General features: G+C 42.9%; 1 protein-coding gene across 2 annotated transcripts in view; it reads right to left on the bottom strand.

The window, feature by feature from the left end:
* Positions 1 to 12,009, bottom strand: part of SERPINB1 (serpin family B member 1) — a 75,744-nt gene extending 63,735 nt beyond the window's left edge. The window contains exons 1-2 of one of the 2 annotated variants that reach the window (XM_063923040.1): positions 11,847 to 12,009; positions 8,832 to 9,007 (exon numbers count right to left, since the gene is read on the bottom strand). In XM_063923040.1, the coding sequence (XP_063779110.1) occupies positions 8,832 to 9,007; positions 11,847 to 11,859 (189 nt within the window). In that variant the 5' untranslated portion in view covers positions 11,860 to 12,009. The remainder of the gene's footprint in view (positions 1 to 8,831; positions 9,008 to 11,846) is intronic. The other variant, XM_063923042.1, reaches the window with a different exon arrangement.
* Positions 12,010 to 16,779: the final 4,770 nt, after the last annotated feature.

The raw sequence follows: 16,779 nt of genomic DNA, 5'->3' as shown, positions 1-16,779 counted from the left end.
TTGGCTGCTATTTAAATGCAGCACCAATTGGAATCCTAATTGCCCAGCTGGACCCTATACATAAAAAAACTACAAGTCCCATGGTCCTTTGCTGTGGGCGTCCCTATCGTCATGGAAGCTCCAATCCTCGTCTGGAATTTCTGTAGGGGGCGGGCTTGTTGTCATAGTGCCCTGTCTGTATTCCTTTCCAGTGTGTCCTCCAACACTATGCGGCGTAACGTCACTTCCGGTTGCTATCGGGGGTGGGCTTGTTGCCATAGTGCTTAATCCTGGTTACTTTCCCATGTAACCTCCAGCGCTACACAGCGTAGCGTCACTTCCGGTTTCCGTTGCTATGGAAACCCGTGTCTCTGTCCGCCACTGCTCGATCCGCGGCCGGGTAGCACATGTGGTTACATTAGACTCTTACTTAAATCTCCCACCATGTGGTTCTGATAGAATCTATCAAATGTCCTTTTAATATAGTTTCTAGATTCAGTTAGTTAAAGCCGTAACGTCACTTCCGGTGACGTCCATGGTGCATACTCTCTGTTAACATTTACCTAAGAGAATGTTTTGACAATAAACAAAAAGTGAGTCATCAACCATATTACCTCATCTTACATTATTATAAAATCCTCTAATAATTTGAATAGAATCGATGTGTATTTAAAAAGATATATATTTATTTTTTAAAAACTTTGTTCATACAGATAAATTCCTATTGTTTACATTTGTATAAGAAGAATGTTTTAATAATAGACAGAAAGTGAGTCATCAATCATAACCTTATATAACCTATTATTTCATAAATAATTTAAAAAAACTTTAATAATGCTTAAAATCTATGGAGTTCATTATAAAGGGCCGGAAATAAAATATTCAGGATAAAATATTTTTTAAATATTTTTATATTTTTATAAAAGCCATAAATATGCTTATAAAAACCATTTAACCTCAAAATCGGAGTTAATACCCCCAGGTTTTAGCGTACCGAATTCATAGATCAATTGCATCTCTTTTTTCGCTAATTGACCAGGTATATTTTTACATCTCCAGTTTCCTTTTACATGTTTAATTCCACAAAACTGTCTAATGGCTGAAGTACTACTTTGGTGGACAGTCCTGAAATGCTCGGATAATGCATGTGTACTTAGGCCATTTCTAATGTTTCTGAGATGCTCACTGATACGGATTTTTAAAGCTCTTGAGGTGCGGCCTATATACCAAAGGCCGCACGTGCATTCTATCGCATAAACCACATTCGAAGAATTGCACGTAATGAAATCCGTTATTTTCCAGTCACGTTTATTAATAGTGACTTCCGTAATCTTGCTGGTTTTCGACTGGATACCTCTACACCCTAAACAGAGACCACAGCGAAAAAAACCTTTTGATTTTATTGTACTCATGGCTTTTTTCAGAGGGTGGGCACTCTTGACCAGACTCGTTTTTAAATTTGGTGCTTTTCTAAAGATGCACTTGGGTTTATTTGGGACCAGTCCTCCAATTATCGGGTCCTTTTTCAGTATCCCCCAATGTTTACTAGGGTTTTTTCAATATTCCTATACTGACTATTGTATGAGGTTATAAAAGCCCATTCGAAATTGGAGTTGGTTTTCTTTTCAGCACTAATCTTGGATTGTAACAGAAGTTCTCGATTTGTTCCTGCTGCTTTATTTTTGGCTTCTGTAACTTTTTCTTTATTATAGCCGGATGCTTCAAATCTGAGTTGCATTTCTTCTGCCTGTGCCGCGTATTTTTCTTCTTGGGTGCAATTCCTTTTGAGACGCCTAAATTGACCCCAAGGAATTGAACCCAACCAGTCTGGATGGTGGCAACTCTTTGCGTTAATATAGGCTCCGGAATCTGTGGGTTTTTTAAAATTCATAGTGTTTAACTTTCCATTCTCTACGTATACCGTCACATCCAGAAAATTAATATTGCTGATACTCTTCTCAAAAGTGAAAAAAATATTCAAGTCATTACTGTTAAGATATGTAAAAAACTCATCTAGCAAATTTTCTCCTCCTTTCCACACAAAGATCACATCGTCGATGTAACGTCTCCACAGCACCAGGTTCGCTCCGAAGGGACAGTGGTTCCACCACTGTCCCTTCGGAGCGAACCTGGTGCTGTGGAGACGTTACATCGACGATGTGATCTTTGTGTGGAAAGGAGGAGAAAATTTGCTAGATGAGTTTTTTACATATCTTAACAGTAATGACTTGAATATTTTTTTCACTTTTGAGAAGAGTACCAGCAATATTAATTTTCTGGATGTGACGGTATACGTAGAGAATGGAAAGTTAAACACTATGAATTTTAAAAAACCCACAGATTCCGGAGCCTATATTAACGCAAAGAGTTGCCACCATCCAGACTGGTTGGGTTCAATTCCTTGGGGTCAATTTAGGCGTCTCAAAAGGAATTGCACCCAAGAAGAAAAATACGCGGCACAGGCAGAAGAAATGCAACTCAGATTTGAAGCATCCGGCTATAATAAAGAAAAAGTTACAGAAGCCAAAAATAAAGCAGCAGGAACAAATCGAGAACTTCTGTTACAATACAAGATTAGTGCTGAAAAGAAAACCAACTCCAATTTCGAATGGGCTTTTATAACCTCATACAATAGTCAGTATAGGAATATTGAAAAAACCCTAGTAAACATTGGGGGATACTGAAAAAGGACCCGATAATTGGAGGACTGGTCCCAAATAAACCCAAGTGCATCTTTAGAAAAGCACCAAATTTAAAAACGAGTCTGGTCAAGAGTGCCCACCCTCTGAAAAAAGCCATGAGTACAATAAAATCAAAAGGTTTTTTTCGCTGTGGTCTCTGTTTAGGGTGTAGAGGTATCCAGTCGAAAACCAGCAAGATTACGGAAGTCACTATTAATAAACGTGACTGGAAAATAACGGATTTCATTACGTGCAATTCTTCGAATGTGGTTTATGCGATAGAATGCACGTGCGGCCTTTGGTATATAGGCCGCACCTCAAGAGCTTTAAAAATCCGTATCAGTGAGCATCTCAGAAACATTAGAAATGGCCTAAGTACACATGCATTATCCGAGCATTTCAGGACTGTCCACCAAAGTAGTACTTCAGCCATTAGACAGTTTTGTGGAATTAAACATGTAAAAGGAAACTGGAGATGTAAAAATATACCTGGTCAATTAGCGAAAAAAGAGATGCAATTGATCTATGAATTCGGTACGCTAAAACCTGGGGGTATTAACTCCGATTTTGAGGTTAAATGGTTTTTATAAGCATATTTATGGCTTTTATAAAAATATAAAAATATTTAAAAAATATTTTATCCTGAATATTTTATTTCCGGCCCTTTATAATGAACTCCATAGATTTTAAGCATTATTAAAGTTTTTTTAAATTATTTATGAAATAATAGGTTATATAAGGTTATGATTGATGACTCACTTTCTGTCTATTATTAAAACATTCTTCTTATACAAATGTAAACAATAGGAATTTATCTGTGTGAACAAAGTTTTTAAAAAATAAATAAATATCTTTTTAAATACACATCGATTCTATTCAAATTATTAGAGGATTTTATAATAATGTAAGATGAGGTAATATGGTTGATGACTCACTTTTTGTTTATTGTCAAAACATTCTCTTAGGTAAATGTAAACAGAGAGTATGCACCATGGACGTCACCGGAAGTGACGTTACGGCTTTAACTAACTGAATCTAGAAACTATATTAAAAGGACATTTGATAGATTCTATCAGAACCACATGGTGGGAGATTTAAGTAAGAGTCTAATGTAACCACCTGTGCTACCCTGCCGCCGATCGAGCAGTGGCGGACAGAGACACGGGTTTCCATAGCAACGGAAACCGGAAGTGACGCTACGCTGTGTAGCGCTGGAGGTTACATGGGAAAGTAACCAGGATTAAGCACTATGGCAACAAGCCCACCCCCGATAGCAACCGGAAGTGACGTTACGCCGCAAAGTGTTGGAGGACACACTGGAAAGGAATACAGACAGGGCACTATGACAACAAGCCCGCCCCCTACAGAAATTCCAGACGAGGATTGGAGCTTCCATGACGATAGGGACGCCCACAGCAAAGGACCATGGGACTTGTAGTTTTTTTATGTATAGGGTCCAGCTGGGCAATTAGGATTCCAATTGGTGCTGCATTTAAATAGCAGCCAAAATGAGGAGGTCAGCATTCAGACTTTTTTGAACCTTGACAAAGACCCCAGCTCGGGGTGGAAACGCGTCGGTTACCTTCAGACAAGCCTGAGGACGGACTTAAAGACCAGTATCCAGTAAGATCCATGTATGGTGGGATTATCCGGAAATCCCTATACCATCTCCCATGCACTTTTAGAACTGCCTAAAAACAGTTCTGAATGATCTGGTAATTAGTTTGTCATTCCTTGCTGCTTGCAGTTATTTGCACAAATACCTGACCTTTGATATTTTTAAATAAATGTGTGTCATATATGTATGCTATTAAAACGGTATTTCACTATATGCACTTTATATTTATTTACATGATACTTCTAATACGAATGATGGAAGCCTGTGAATAAGCATCAGCAAGAATAAGAAGCGCTAGTTAAGTCTCAGTCTCTATATTTCTTATGTTGTGCACTTTGTTGGTGAGGGTTGAAGGAAACCTCTAGGAGTATTTGAGACAATACCAGCTGCTATAAGTATTGCACACGAACTGTTCTCAAAATATTTTTTTAGGACCTGGGAAATGTGTCAGTGAGTAATGAGTGCACCTGTGCACTTTCTAGGTGACCTGGGAAATGTGTCAGTGAATAATGAGTGCACCTGTGCACTTTCTAGGTGACCTAGGAAATGTGTCAGTGAGTAATGAGTGCACCTGTGCACTTTCTAGGTGACCTGGGAAATGTGTCAGTGAGTAATGAGTGCACCTGTGCACTTTCTAGGTGACCTGGGAAATGTGTCAGTGAGTAATGAGTGCACCTGTGCACTTTCTAGGTGACCTGGGAAATGTGTCAGTGAGTAATGAGTGCACCTGTGCACTTTCTAGGTGACCTGGGAAATGTGTCAATTAGCAATGAGTACACCTGTACATCTGCTAGGTGACCTGGGAAATGTGTCAGTGAGTGATTAATACATCTGTGCGCCTGCTAGGTGATCTGGGAAATGGGAACTGTTTGGGGTCTGGTCTAGTTGTTCTAGACCAGACATGTCAATATCGCGGCCATCAACACATACTTTTGTGGACCATGTTTACTTTTGCAAAAGCAATGGAATACAGCCTGGCTGCCACGAACGGAGTTAAGCACAGGGGTTGGAGGCTGAATAGATACAGGAGGCAAAGTGGGCTTGAGGCTGGAGGGACACAAGCAGCAAGAGGAGACACAGGGCATGTGGCTGGACTGGAAAGACAGAGGAAGGCTGGTAGGGCACATTTTTCCACGTTGTCCCAGCTCATACTGTGTGGTAGTGTTATTATTATTACTATTGAGGAGATGGGTCCGAACAGTGATATATGTGGGGGAATAACATAGCTCCCAGCTCACACTGACATGTGGTATTATAATTATAAATAATCTTCGCGATACTTGACATCTCTTTGATCAAACTTTATTGTTGGTTTTTCTAATAAACCTTTCAAAATTGCATATAAGACTTTCTTTTTCTTGTGGCTCACGCAATCTTAAACCTTGATTATTTGGCCATGTTGGGATTTTGAGTTTGACATGCCTGTTCTTGACAATTAGGACATATCAACAAATACAATAGTATTTGTACTGTAAAGGGAACATACTGTACACATTGATTTTGTTTTGAAAGAGACAAACTAGGCAGTTACTTAAGCATTGTGGGCCTTATTCTTAGTCACATGCAAAAGTGCTCACAGCAGCATCTATTGGTGGTCGCCTGTCGCAGTTTGTGCAAATGCAGCTACAAATTGCTTCCATGCAACCAAATGTGCAAGGACTGAGGAGAGGGCCGCCATGAGGGAGGAAATGTTGGGACTGGAGTCCTGGGCCCAAACAGTAAGGGGGCCTGGGTGGCAGCGGTGGGGTTGGTGCTAGGCCACCAGCTAATACTAGCCAGCACACTGGCAGGCAGTCATGGAGAGACGGCACTATGGGCATATTGAATCTGGTGGACTGGCAGCGGCTTCTTCCCCTACCAGGAACCAGTACAAGAGAGTCATTTGGCCACCACAGAAACATCTACAACCACTGCAATTGCGAGGTCTCCTTGCTAAGGACTGCTTGGACCTTTCACTGGAGACTGGCAATAGACATAGGGGCAGATGTATTAAGCGGGATCCGGTATGAAGATCGACAGTGTCTAGGTTGACAATGTTTAGGTTGACCACTATAGGTCATCAGTCAATAGGTCGACATGTTTTCAAGGTCGACGGGGTTTGTAGGTTTACATGTTCTAGGTCGACAGGTCAAAAGATCGACATGACATTTTAAAAAAAAAATCTTTTTTTTTCAACTTTTTCAGACTTAACGATCCACGTGGACTATGATTAGAATGGTAACCTGTGACGAGCGCAGCGGTAGCGGAGCATGGCACATTGCTCGAAGCATTGCGAGCGAAGCGAGCCATGCGAGGGGACACGTTGTGTGATAGCCGGGCAGTGGCAGGTTCATCAGTAATTTTAAAAAGCATTGCGCGCCAGGCCGCTTCATCACATAAGCAAGCAGTTTATTCACAGTTCAGACAGGGTTATCACGACAATAACATTTAACTCCTCATTCTCCTCTCCAGCACAATATTCATATGGGTTACATCAGGTTACATCTCCTTTCCTTTGCTTCACGGGCAATAACAGCATTAACAATGATGTGACAGCATTACAGTACATACCAGCGCAGTCTCCAAAAATCAGTAGTGCGGCTTCCGCAAACAGATTCATTTCAGTGTGCTCTCCCCCATTCGCTAGGGGCTCTATCTAAACGGGATCTCTCATGGACACGTTACTGGGGGCCTTCCGCCAAACGTGGTTTCCTACCACTCACCCAGCTCGTCCTCACTCGCAGACTCACACCTCCCATCCTGCTTATTGGGTACCCCTGAAGGTGAAGATCCCCTTTATTTCTTCCACTGATTGTTCATGCTGTAGCTGCACTCACACTGCAAATCTGGATATCTCTTGCTCTTCCTAGCAACACCTACATGCTGTTCCATAATGCCAGGGACTGTGGAGTACCATGCTTGTTCCACAGTCCCCAGACTGCGTTTCTCCTGGACACTATCCTGTGCCCTCCATGTCAGTCCTCAGCTCACACTGAATTCTAGCCTCTGCTTTGTTCCTTCTACTAAAACCCCCTACACTTCCTGTCCTAACTCCTTACATGTCACAGAGTCTGCTAGTAACTGGTTTTGGGGCCATAAACTCCCCCACTCACTGATAAGAATCAAACGGCTTTTGGAACTTTCCAAAATCTGTTGTCTCCTAACATTCCAGTATGCTACAGGTGCACTAATTGGGCTTCCCAGTCACTGTACAGAGAAACCGACACCAAAAAACATGAAAAACTCATGTCGACCTTTTGACCTGTCGACCTAGAAACCCTGTCGACCATCAAACCCTGTCGACCTAGTGACTGTCGACCTATAGTGGTCGACCTAGACACTGTCGATCTAATGATCCACACCTGTATTAAGCCTGAACAAGTGATAAAGCAGTGATAAGTGCAAGGTGATAACGCAAGAGCCAGTCAGCTCCTAACTGTAAATATACAAATTGAAGCTGATTGGCTGGTGCATTATCGCCTTGCACTTATCACTGCTTTATCACTTCTCCAGGCGTAATACAGCTGCCCCATAGTCCCTAAAACTGTGTTTCCTGGATGGACTAATTTCTTACCACATATACAATATTGTGAGCTTGGTAGACTAGAACACCCCAGTGCCTATATATTTGGGGATCGTTTACAGCTGGTACCATAAGCACTTACTGTTATTCTTTTCCCAACTGGAATTTTATTACATTGGGCCAAATGTACTAAGCCTTGAAAAGTGATACATTTCACAGTGATAAAGTAACAGCCAATCAGCTCTTAACCGTCATGTCACAGGCTTGGTTTGAAAAATGACAGTTAGGAGCTGATTGGCTGGTATTTTAACACTGTGAAATGTATCACTTTTAAAGGCTTAGTACAGCTGGCCCACTATAATATGCATTTTAGGGTTATATGTTTGTTTTTTATGAATGAAATATAAAACTATTTTTTATATCAAGCCACATATCTACAATCAATTTATAGAACAGAATTTTATAGAAATATAATTTTATTATTTCTGCCTACAGCACTTTATTCCCTATTTTTTGTTTACCTTATCTGCACTAGCCTGCACAGCACCTGGAGTAGTACAGCCATGCATCGGAACCCAGAGGCTTCACCAGGTACGCGGGAAACAATGGCCAGTGAAGGAGGCAGGCGAGTGAAGGGCGTGAGGGAGGGGGCAGTCCTGGGCCCCACAACTTCTGATGGCCGCTCTGACTGAGATGCCCACTTTTAGCATCTATGAGTGCAGCTGCTTGCATTGACACACCCTCAACACTTCCATAAAACTCCTAGCCACTTCCCAGTCACCGCCCAGGAAGCCTACCACTTTTCCACCACATTTCTGGTACTGTCTGACCTGATCGCAACAGCACCTCTGTGTAACATATGCGCCGTAAGGTTATTCCGACATTTTCACACAATTACAAATTATGTGTGTAGATTGCATGTGTGCAGATTGCGTTTGACTCAGAATCAGGCCCTATATCCATTGTGGTATGAGTCTCCTAATTTAAGGATTTTATTAACATTTGCTATTGATATTATTATTTCTACTTAGACTGGCAAGTGTTTACTCACCTTTGATATTTGCTCAGCTGTTTTTCCCTTAGTCCCCATGTAGACCATGGCCATCGCAGCAGAGATGCTTATAGGAGAGTAGAATATATTTCCTTTAGGGTTATTTTGACTTAATGTCTTAAACAAGTCAAGTGAAAAGTGGGTGCAAGCAGAACTTAGTTCCTCCATTCTAGTACCTGAAACCAGAATATAAACATTTAGTGCATATAATTCTATCTGAGAGATTAGCAGGTATCAATATTTTACTGTGCCCATACTACGCTGTTCCAGTCAGCTACGTGAACCATCCCATTGCAAATTAAATACTTTGTTGTACCGTTTACTCAAGGGTATGTTATATTACTTAAACACTCAAAATATTGACAAAAATAATTAGAGATGTGCAGGCACGACTTTCTAAAAGCCAAGACCATGTGAACTTTAGGGATCTGAGAGAATCCAAGACATGGCTCGTGTTTTCCTGTATGCTTGTATTCCAAAATGAGGCAAAACGTAATCTTTCTGGTGTTGGTTGTCGCGTGTTTTGGATCAATATAAGTCTCCCCAGTGGTGATTTAGGCACCATTTCATACAGTGCGCTAGATAGAGAGCACACAAAGCAAAATTTAAATCATTTATATTAGTGCACAAAGCCCAGAGCTCCTAAATAACACAGAGCAGCGTTTCATTAACCATCATTAAATCGTTAATGTTGCCCATGCACAGTTACACTAGTGCTGCTGAGCATGTAATTGCCCACAGTGCATCCCCTAATACAGGGGCAGCATTAACCCTTGGTGCATACTGGTGTTGTTTGTAACTGCCTACAGTGCAGCCCAGAGCTCCAAATATAGGGCAGTGTTAACCCTTTACTGGTGCACAGTGGTGGTGTAACTGCCCAAAGTACAGCCCAGAGTTCTCACAGTGCAGCCCAGAGCTCCTAATAGTAATACAGGGTAGCATTAACTCTACTGGTGCACACTAGTTCAAACAAAAGCTTTTGATGTGCGCCACCATTACTTTAATATAAGCACAGTGATTTGCAGCAGTGTGTAAAAAAAGTAAGTATATAAAAAATAAAAAAAACTTGTGTGTGTTCTGGACCAGGCAGTGGCACCGTGTTACAGTAATGCTCAGTATGTGTCAAGCCACCATGTTAATAATATAAGCGCTGTGAGTTACAGTTTGAAGATGTTGTCATTTGTTAGGAAAAAGAAAAAAAAAACATTTTTTTAAATGTTGTGTGTGTTCAGGACCAGGCTGTGGCACTGTGTTACAATAATGCTCAGTAGGTGCCATGCCACTGTGTTAATAATATAATCGCTGTGTGAGTCACAGTGTGAAATTGTCATCTTTTAAAAAGAGCTGTGAGTCAATTTTCATTACAATCAGTCAATAGAAGAGCAGAAGCAGCAACAAAGTACTAGTGCTGTGCCTGCAGCCAGTCATGATAGTACTACAACATTTACTAAATGTGGTCTAAGGGGGAGAAAGTTAAAGAAAGAGCACCTGAAATCAAAATATTTCACAATGTTAAAAATAGAGTTAGAAGTATCACCTTTAAAATCAACAAATCAGTTCCCAACAAAAAAAGAACACTAAGGCTGAAGAACAAACTGTGTGTTCACAAATCCCTGATGAGAGTCTAGGGGTCTCCACGTTAGCAACAGTATATGTGAGTCCTATATTTCTCACATTATACTCATAGAATAGCTTACTTACAGCATTTCTGCACTATCTGTAAATGTAGGGATGAGCACTACAAGTAAAGATGGTGATGATGACATCATAGAAATTGAGGATGCTAGTATGGAAGTACAACAGGATGAGGAGGATATTTGTGTACTATCTGGCGCTAATGAGGATATTGATTGTCAGCAGTTCTTGCACATGTTAAAAAGCCATTGTGATGCCTGGGCATAAAACCCCCCCAAAAAACACCTCTTGGGTGTGGGATTATTTTTATCCTAACAACATTTGTGAATGCATCTGCATCATTTGTGAGGCGAAACTTAGTAGAGATAGGGACGCTATCCATCTAGGCACCTCCACCATGTTACGCCATTTGCGGCAAGTTCATGAAATGTATTTTACTAAATAATTTGTAAAATAATAATGAGCAGTCCAGTATCAGCTACCAGATGTTTGGACCAGTCCATGCAATCTCCACCGCCAATACCCTTATCAACCTCCTCATTAATGATTTGAGGTAGTCCTTACAAAAAAATTGGTTTATGGGGGCCCAAGTAAACTAAGTACTTCATCCACAAAAGTGGCAGTCCCTGTCGCTGAAGTGCTTAGTTTGTTAAACTGTGCATGTCCTTTTTAATATACAACATAAGGGTGGGAGAGCCCAAGGACAATTCCATCTTGCACCACTTTTCATAATGGCCTGTATATTTGGGGGGCATTGGGGAAGGTCTTTTTTACATAGACATTTTTATTGGTTATTGTTTTAATACATTACTAATTTGCAACACATTTTTAAACAGAAATAACTGCAATGTGTTTGTGCTGCTGCTCTGTTGCTTAGCTTAGCCAGCGAGCATTTGGCCAATACAGTTGCCTTTGGATGGGCATTGGCAAGCTGTAACCGATGGTTGGCAACCATCGAAAACCTGCAATTCAATTTGAGAAAAAGTATTTACATCAGAATGAGAACATTAATAGTTTCCAACAATCCGTTTCCAGTGTCCATCCCTACCCCATCCTTTGTGCAGGAGATCAGACTGAAATTGGACAGATATCTGTATACACAACTCAATGTAAGACGCACTCTGTGTACACGACCACATCAGGCCCACTGCAAATATATCTACCTGCAAATGCCCATGTATTTGCCCTGTTGCTATCCAGTAACACCCATACAACAACTGCAAGTGAGAAGCAACTGAGATGCATACAACTCAGCACTAGAGTTCTGCTTCACACAACTGACATACCCTTACTAGAGTACTGATCTAATCAGGAGGAAATCCTGCAGCTGCTATAGAGGAAGCTGTAAGAGCTCTATGAATAGACACAATATATTTCTACCTTTGTTTGACATTATCAACAATAAAGGCTGGAAACAGTGCCTTACCGTGTGTATTCTTCTCAGTTTACTTGATGTGTATATTTCAGGCTGGTCGGTGGGAGAGATTCCAGTTTACTGCTGCCGTTTGTGAAGCAGTTACTAGACACTGCTGGAGGAGGAAGTAGAGGGAGTGTTTACAGCAAAGCATAAATGATAAGCTCTGTGTAACTATATAAATAAATGTCTAATGTTTCAAGAATCCGTTTATATTCTAAAGTGCAAGCATTTTATTATATAATTAATATACTTGGGGAAAAGGGTTTTCAGAAAATTTAAAAGAAAACCATAGGTTATATCTATTACATGTAGAGGTTTATTTATCATTCTTTGATTTCAACAAAAGTAGGTGAAAATAAACATCCTGAGATGGTGTACAGCACACAAATGTGTTCACAAGCTGCTGTTTACACAGCAACATGTGCAGCAGAGGGATCTTTTTAGATCTCATTACTGCCTCACAGCACTGAGGTCATGGGTTCGATTCCCACCATGGCCCTAACTGTGTGGAGTTTGTATATTCTTCCTGTACCTGCGTGGGTTTCCTCCGGGTACTCCGGTTTCCTCCCACAATCCAAAAATATACTGGTAGGTTAATTGGCTCCCAACAAAAATTAACCCTAGCATGAATGTGTGTGTGTGTGGTAGGAAAATAGATTGTAAGCTCCACTGGGGCAGGGACTGATGTGAATGTCCAAATATTCTCTGTAAGCGCTATGGAATAAACTGGTAATAAATAAATAAATTAATTAATTAATAAATAAATAAATAATCTCTCCTTCCTCCCCTCCACACCACTGCAGCCCTGTGTACCCAGACTTCCCATTACTTCCGGCGGCTCAGGGCTGTACCTCCCCCCACGACAGCCACAGCCAGGCCCGGCACTACCCGCTCAGCAAAGGGATGCAGTGCAGGTAGGCGCCAGGGAGGAGAGGCGCTTTCCCTGCACTGCATCCCCGCTGCTGCGTCTGGCTTCTCTGCTGCTGCTTCTGCCGGCTGCTGTGCCAGGCAGCGGCGCCAGGCAGATTAAAGCCTACTCTCCCTTTGACATTTTCAATGGTAACTGTTCTCCTCACCCAGCCGGCGCTGCCGTTCACTCCCTGTTTTTTCCTCGGGCCTCCTCTCGCTGGTATTACACTTGCTCCGCCTCTTCACCGCCGCGGCCACTCAGACATCCCAAGCTGTGGCATGTGTGCATGCGCAAGAAAATAGCAAAGGGGAGTGCAGCATCAACAACGCTGAGACCTGAGTGGCCGCGGCGGTGAAGAGGCGGAGCAAGTGTAATACCAGCGAGGGAAAGCCCAGAGAGAAAACAACAGGGAGCGTATGGCAGCGCCGGCTGGGGGAGAACTGTTCCCATTGAGAATGTCAAAGGGAGCACAGTGCAGGCAGCTAAGGCGGCGGGACAGCTGAGTACATCCCGCCCTAACTGATCGGACGAAGGGGGGGGCGAAGCTACATGGGCAAAAAGGGGGCGGAGCTACACGGGACCAGAAGACTGCAGTACCACAGAGGACATGCTGCTCGAGATCCTGCGAGCCAGACTGATAAGTAAGTGAAGGGAGAGTGAGTAAGTGTGTGTATTTATGTATGTGTGTGTGGGGGGCAAAATGTGAATAAACTGCACTTCTGTGGGCATTATTTGTAAGCTGCGCTACTACTGGGGGTGTTATTTGTAAGCTGCGCTACTACTGTGGTGTTACGTGTAAGCTTCGCTACTACTCGGGACGTTACATGTAAGCTGCGCTACTACTTGGGGCGTTACTTGTAAGCTGTGCTACTACTGGGGGCGTTATTTGTAAGCTGTGCCAATACTGGGGGCATTATTTGTAAGCTGTGCTACTACTGGGGCGTTACGTGTAAGCTGCGCTACTACTGGGGGTGTTATGTGTAAGCAGCGCTACTACTGGGGGCGTTATGTGTAAGTGGCGCTACTACTGGGGCATTATGTGTAAGCGGGGCTACTACTGGGGCGTTATGTGTATGCTGCACTACTACTGGTGGCATTATGTGTAAGCTGCGCTACTACTGGGGGTGTTATGTGTAAGTGGCGCTACTACTGGGGTCGTTATGTGTAAGCGGCGCTACTACTGGGGTATTATGTGTAAGCTGTGATACAACTGGGGCATTATGTGTAAGCAGCGCCACTACTGGGGGTGTTTTAAATGGGGATACTATTGTGTGACCACGTCCCTTCCTTGTGAGACCACATCCTTTTATTGACAAGTGCTGTCCCTTTGTAAAGTATGGGAGGGCGCAAATTTATAGTTTGCAGGGGGGTGCCAAACAACCTAGCACCGGCCCTGGCCACAGTCCTATGTCCCCAGGCTCCCCACTACTTTTGGCTGCTCTGAGCTGTTTTTCCATTCCCCCCTGCCCAGTTCCTTTCCTACTTCCCTCCACAGTGCCGCATCCATGTGTCCCAATACTACCCAGGGCCTCCACCTTACCTCGTTCATTTTAGTTGCTTCCCTCCTCTAGGCTCCACGGCACCCACAGCCGCTCTGTACACACTTTTTGTGGCAGAGGATGCAAGGAAGGAGAGGAGACACAGTGGGCTGGATGAACAAACGGGAAAATATGTTAAAAATATACATATGATTATCGACACGATAAGTGGACAAATGTACTGCAAGAGGTTGGTACATCCCGCCCCATGGGAAAATATGCAGGAAGGGAGCATGTACCAGGGCAGAGGATGCAGGGAGGGAGAGCAGATACCATGGGAGAATATGTGAGAGGTAGCAGGAACCAGGGCAGAGGATGTGGGGAGGGGGAGGAAACATCATGGGAGAATATGCAGGAGGGAGCAGGAACTAGGGCAGACAATACAGGGAGGGAGAGGAGACACCATGGGAGAATATGCAGGAGGGAGCAGGAACCAGGGCAGACAATACAGGGAGGGAGAGGAGACACCATGGGAGAATATGCAAGAGGGAGCAGGAACAAGGGCAGAGGATGCAGGGAGGGGAGGAGACACCATGGGAGAATATGTGAGAGGTAGCAGGAACCAGGCCAGAGGATGTGGGGAGGGGGAGGAAACATCATGGGAGAATATGCAGGAGGGAGCAAGAACCAGATCAGATGATGCTGGGAAGGGAGGGAGAGGAGACACAATGGGAGAATATGCAAGAGGGAGCAGAAACAAGGGCAGAGGATGCAGGGAGGGGAGGATCCACCATGGGTGAATATGTGGGAGGGAGCACACACCAGGGAAGAAGATGCGGGGAGGGAGAGGAGACATCATGGGAGAATATAACGGAGCTCCAGAGAAGCAGGGGAAGTATATCACACTTCCATAAAGCTGTCTCTGCAGAAAGAGCAGCTTTTCAGTAGTTATAATTAAGTAAGGGAGGCACGATGAATACCTCCAATACTAATACTGAACTCACTGTAAATTCAATCCTTCATTAGCACAGTACAGATTTTCTCATGATGAATAGGTCCGCAGGCTCAAGCAGTTGCATTTGAGTTGCCACGCCCATTACCTCCCCCAAATGGTCCCTTACTGCCAGTTACCTTGTGAATAAATCCACACTGTGACCAACATTGCAAGACCATCACAGCACACGTGCAATGACAAAAAAAATCACTCCACTGCATAAAAAGATTGATATTGCGTCCATTTCTGAATCAGGCCTTCAATGTCATTATGACCGCATAGATCCAAAATTAGTCTTAGTCCCTGTTGATTATTTATGCAGAATCACATCAATTAATGCGTATCTCAGAGGTAGAGCTACCATTGGTGCAGTAGGTGCATTGTACTGGGGCCCCTGCGGACTAAGGGGCCGACAGCTGCTTAGACAAACAATTAGTTATCATCTACCCGCCCCCCACAGACCATTTTAAGCAATGTTGGATGAATGGCCCAGTGTGCTAAGGTTGACAGATGAAAGGTCGACTTGCATATGGTAGACATGTTCAAAAGGTCGACATGACAATGGTTGACACACAAATTGTCGACACATGGTTTATGGGTTTTTCACATATTTTTCCAATATATGCTTGATTTACTATCCACTTGGGCTACGGTTGGGAATAGTAACCTGTGGCAATCATAGCGAGCTACCTTGCCCAAAGCATGGCGAGTGAAGTGTGCACGTTTGTACTGATGGTGGTCACATAACATGGAATATACAAGTTTTGGCCTTAAAAAAAAAAAAAAAACTTGTCGACCTTTTCACTCTGTTGACCTTTTGTACCTGTCGACCTAATGCATGTCGGACATATAGGGTTACCACTTACCACCTCATCCCTTTAATTCTGGACACATTAATTACACAGGTTCTGTGGCTGGCTGACTTCAAGACTCCATTTCATCTGGTTTTAATCAGCCACAGAACCTGTGTAATTAATATGTGTCCAGAATTAAAAGGATGAGGTGGTGAGGTGGTAAGTTGGTAACCCTACGAACATATGCTGTCAAACGATTGACTGTCTACCTAAATATTGCAGATCTATTAACCACTTGCCTGGCATGGTCGCATCAGATGCAACCATACCAGCAAGTGTTTTATCTGACCTGGTCGCACAGTATGCAACCAGTCAGATAAACAGTGTTAGCAGCTGCTTTCCCTCTGCTGCTGCCTCCCCTGCACCCTCCCCTCAGTCTTCCCCCCCCTCTCCAAGCCACCCCCAGCCCCACCCTGTGTACCTGGCAGCTGTCTGGGGCGTAAAAAGTAACGTTGCGATGGTCACGATAATACCGATGCTCTGATGTTTGAGGGGAATGGGTTTTGGTTTTTTTTTTATTAAAATATATATTTATTTATTTTTAAACTAACATCATTTTGATGTTAAATTCATGTTCTTCACCTAATTTACTCCTAATTTAAACCCTGACAATTTCTGAGCATTTTTTTGGGGGGGGAGGGGGAACGTCAGTTAAGTGGT

This window comes from Pseudophryne corroboree, chromosome 5 (assembly GCF_028390025.1).
Source record: "Pseudophryne corroboree isolate aPseCor3 chromosome 5, aPseCor3.hap2, whole genome shotgun sequence".
In the NCBI taxonomy this organism is placed as follows: domain Eukaryota; kingdom Metazoa; phylum Chordata; class Amphibia; order Anura; family Myobatrachidae; genus Pseudophryne; species Pseudophryne corroboree.
Note: the sequence above shows the minus strand (reverse complement) of the source record. Positions and strands in the feature narration are given on the sequence as shown.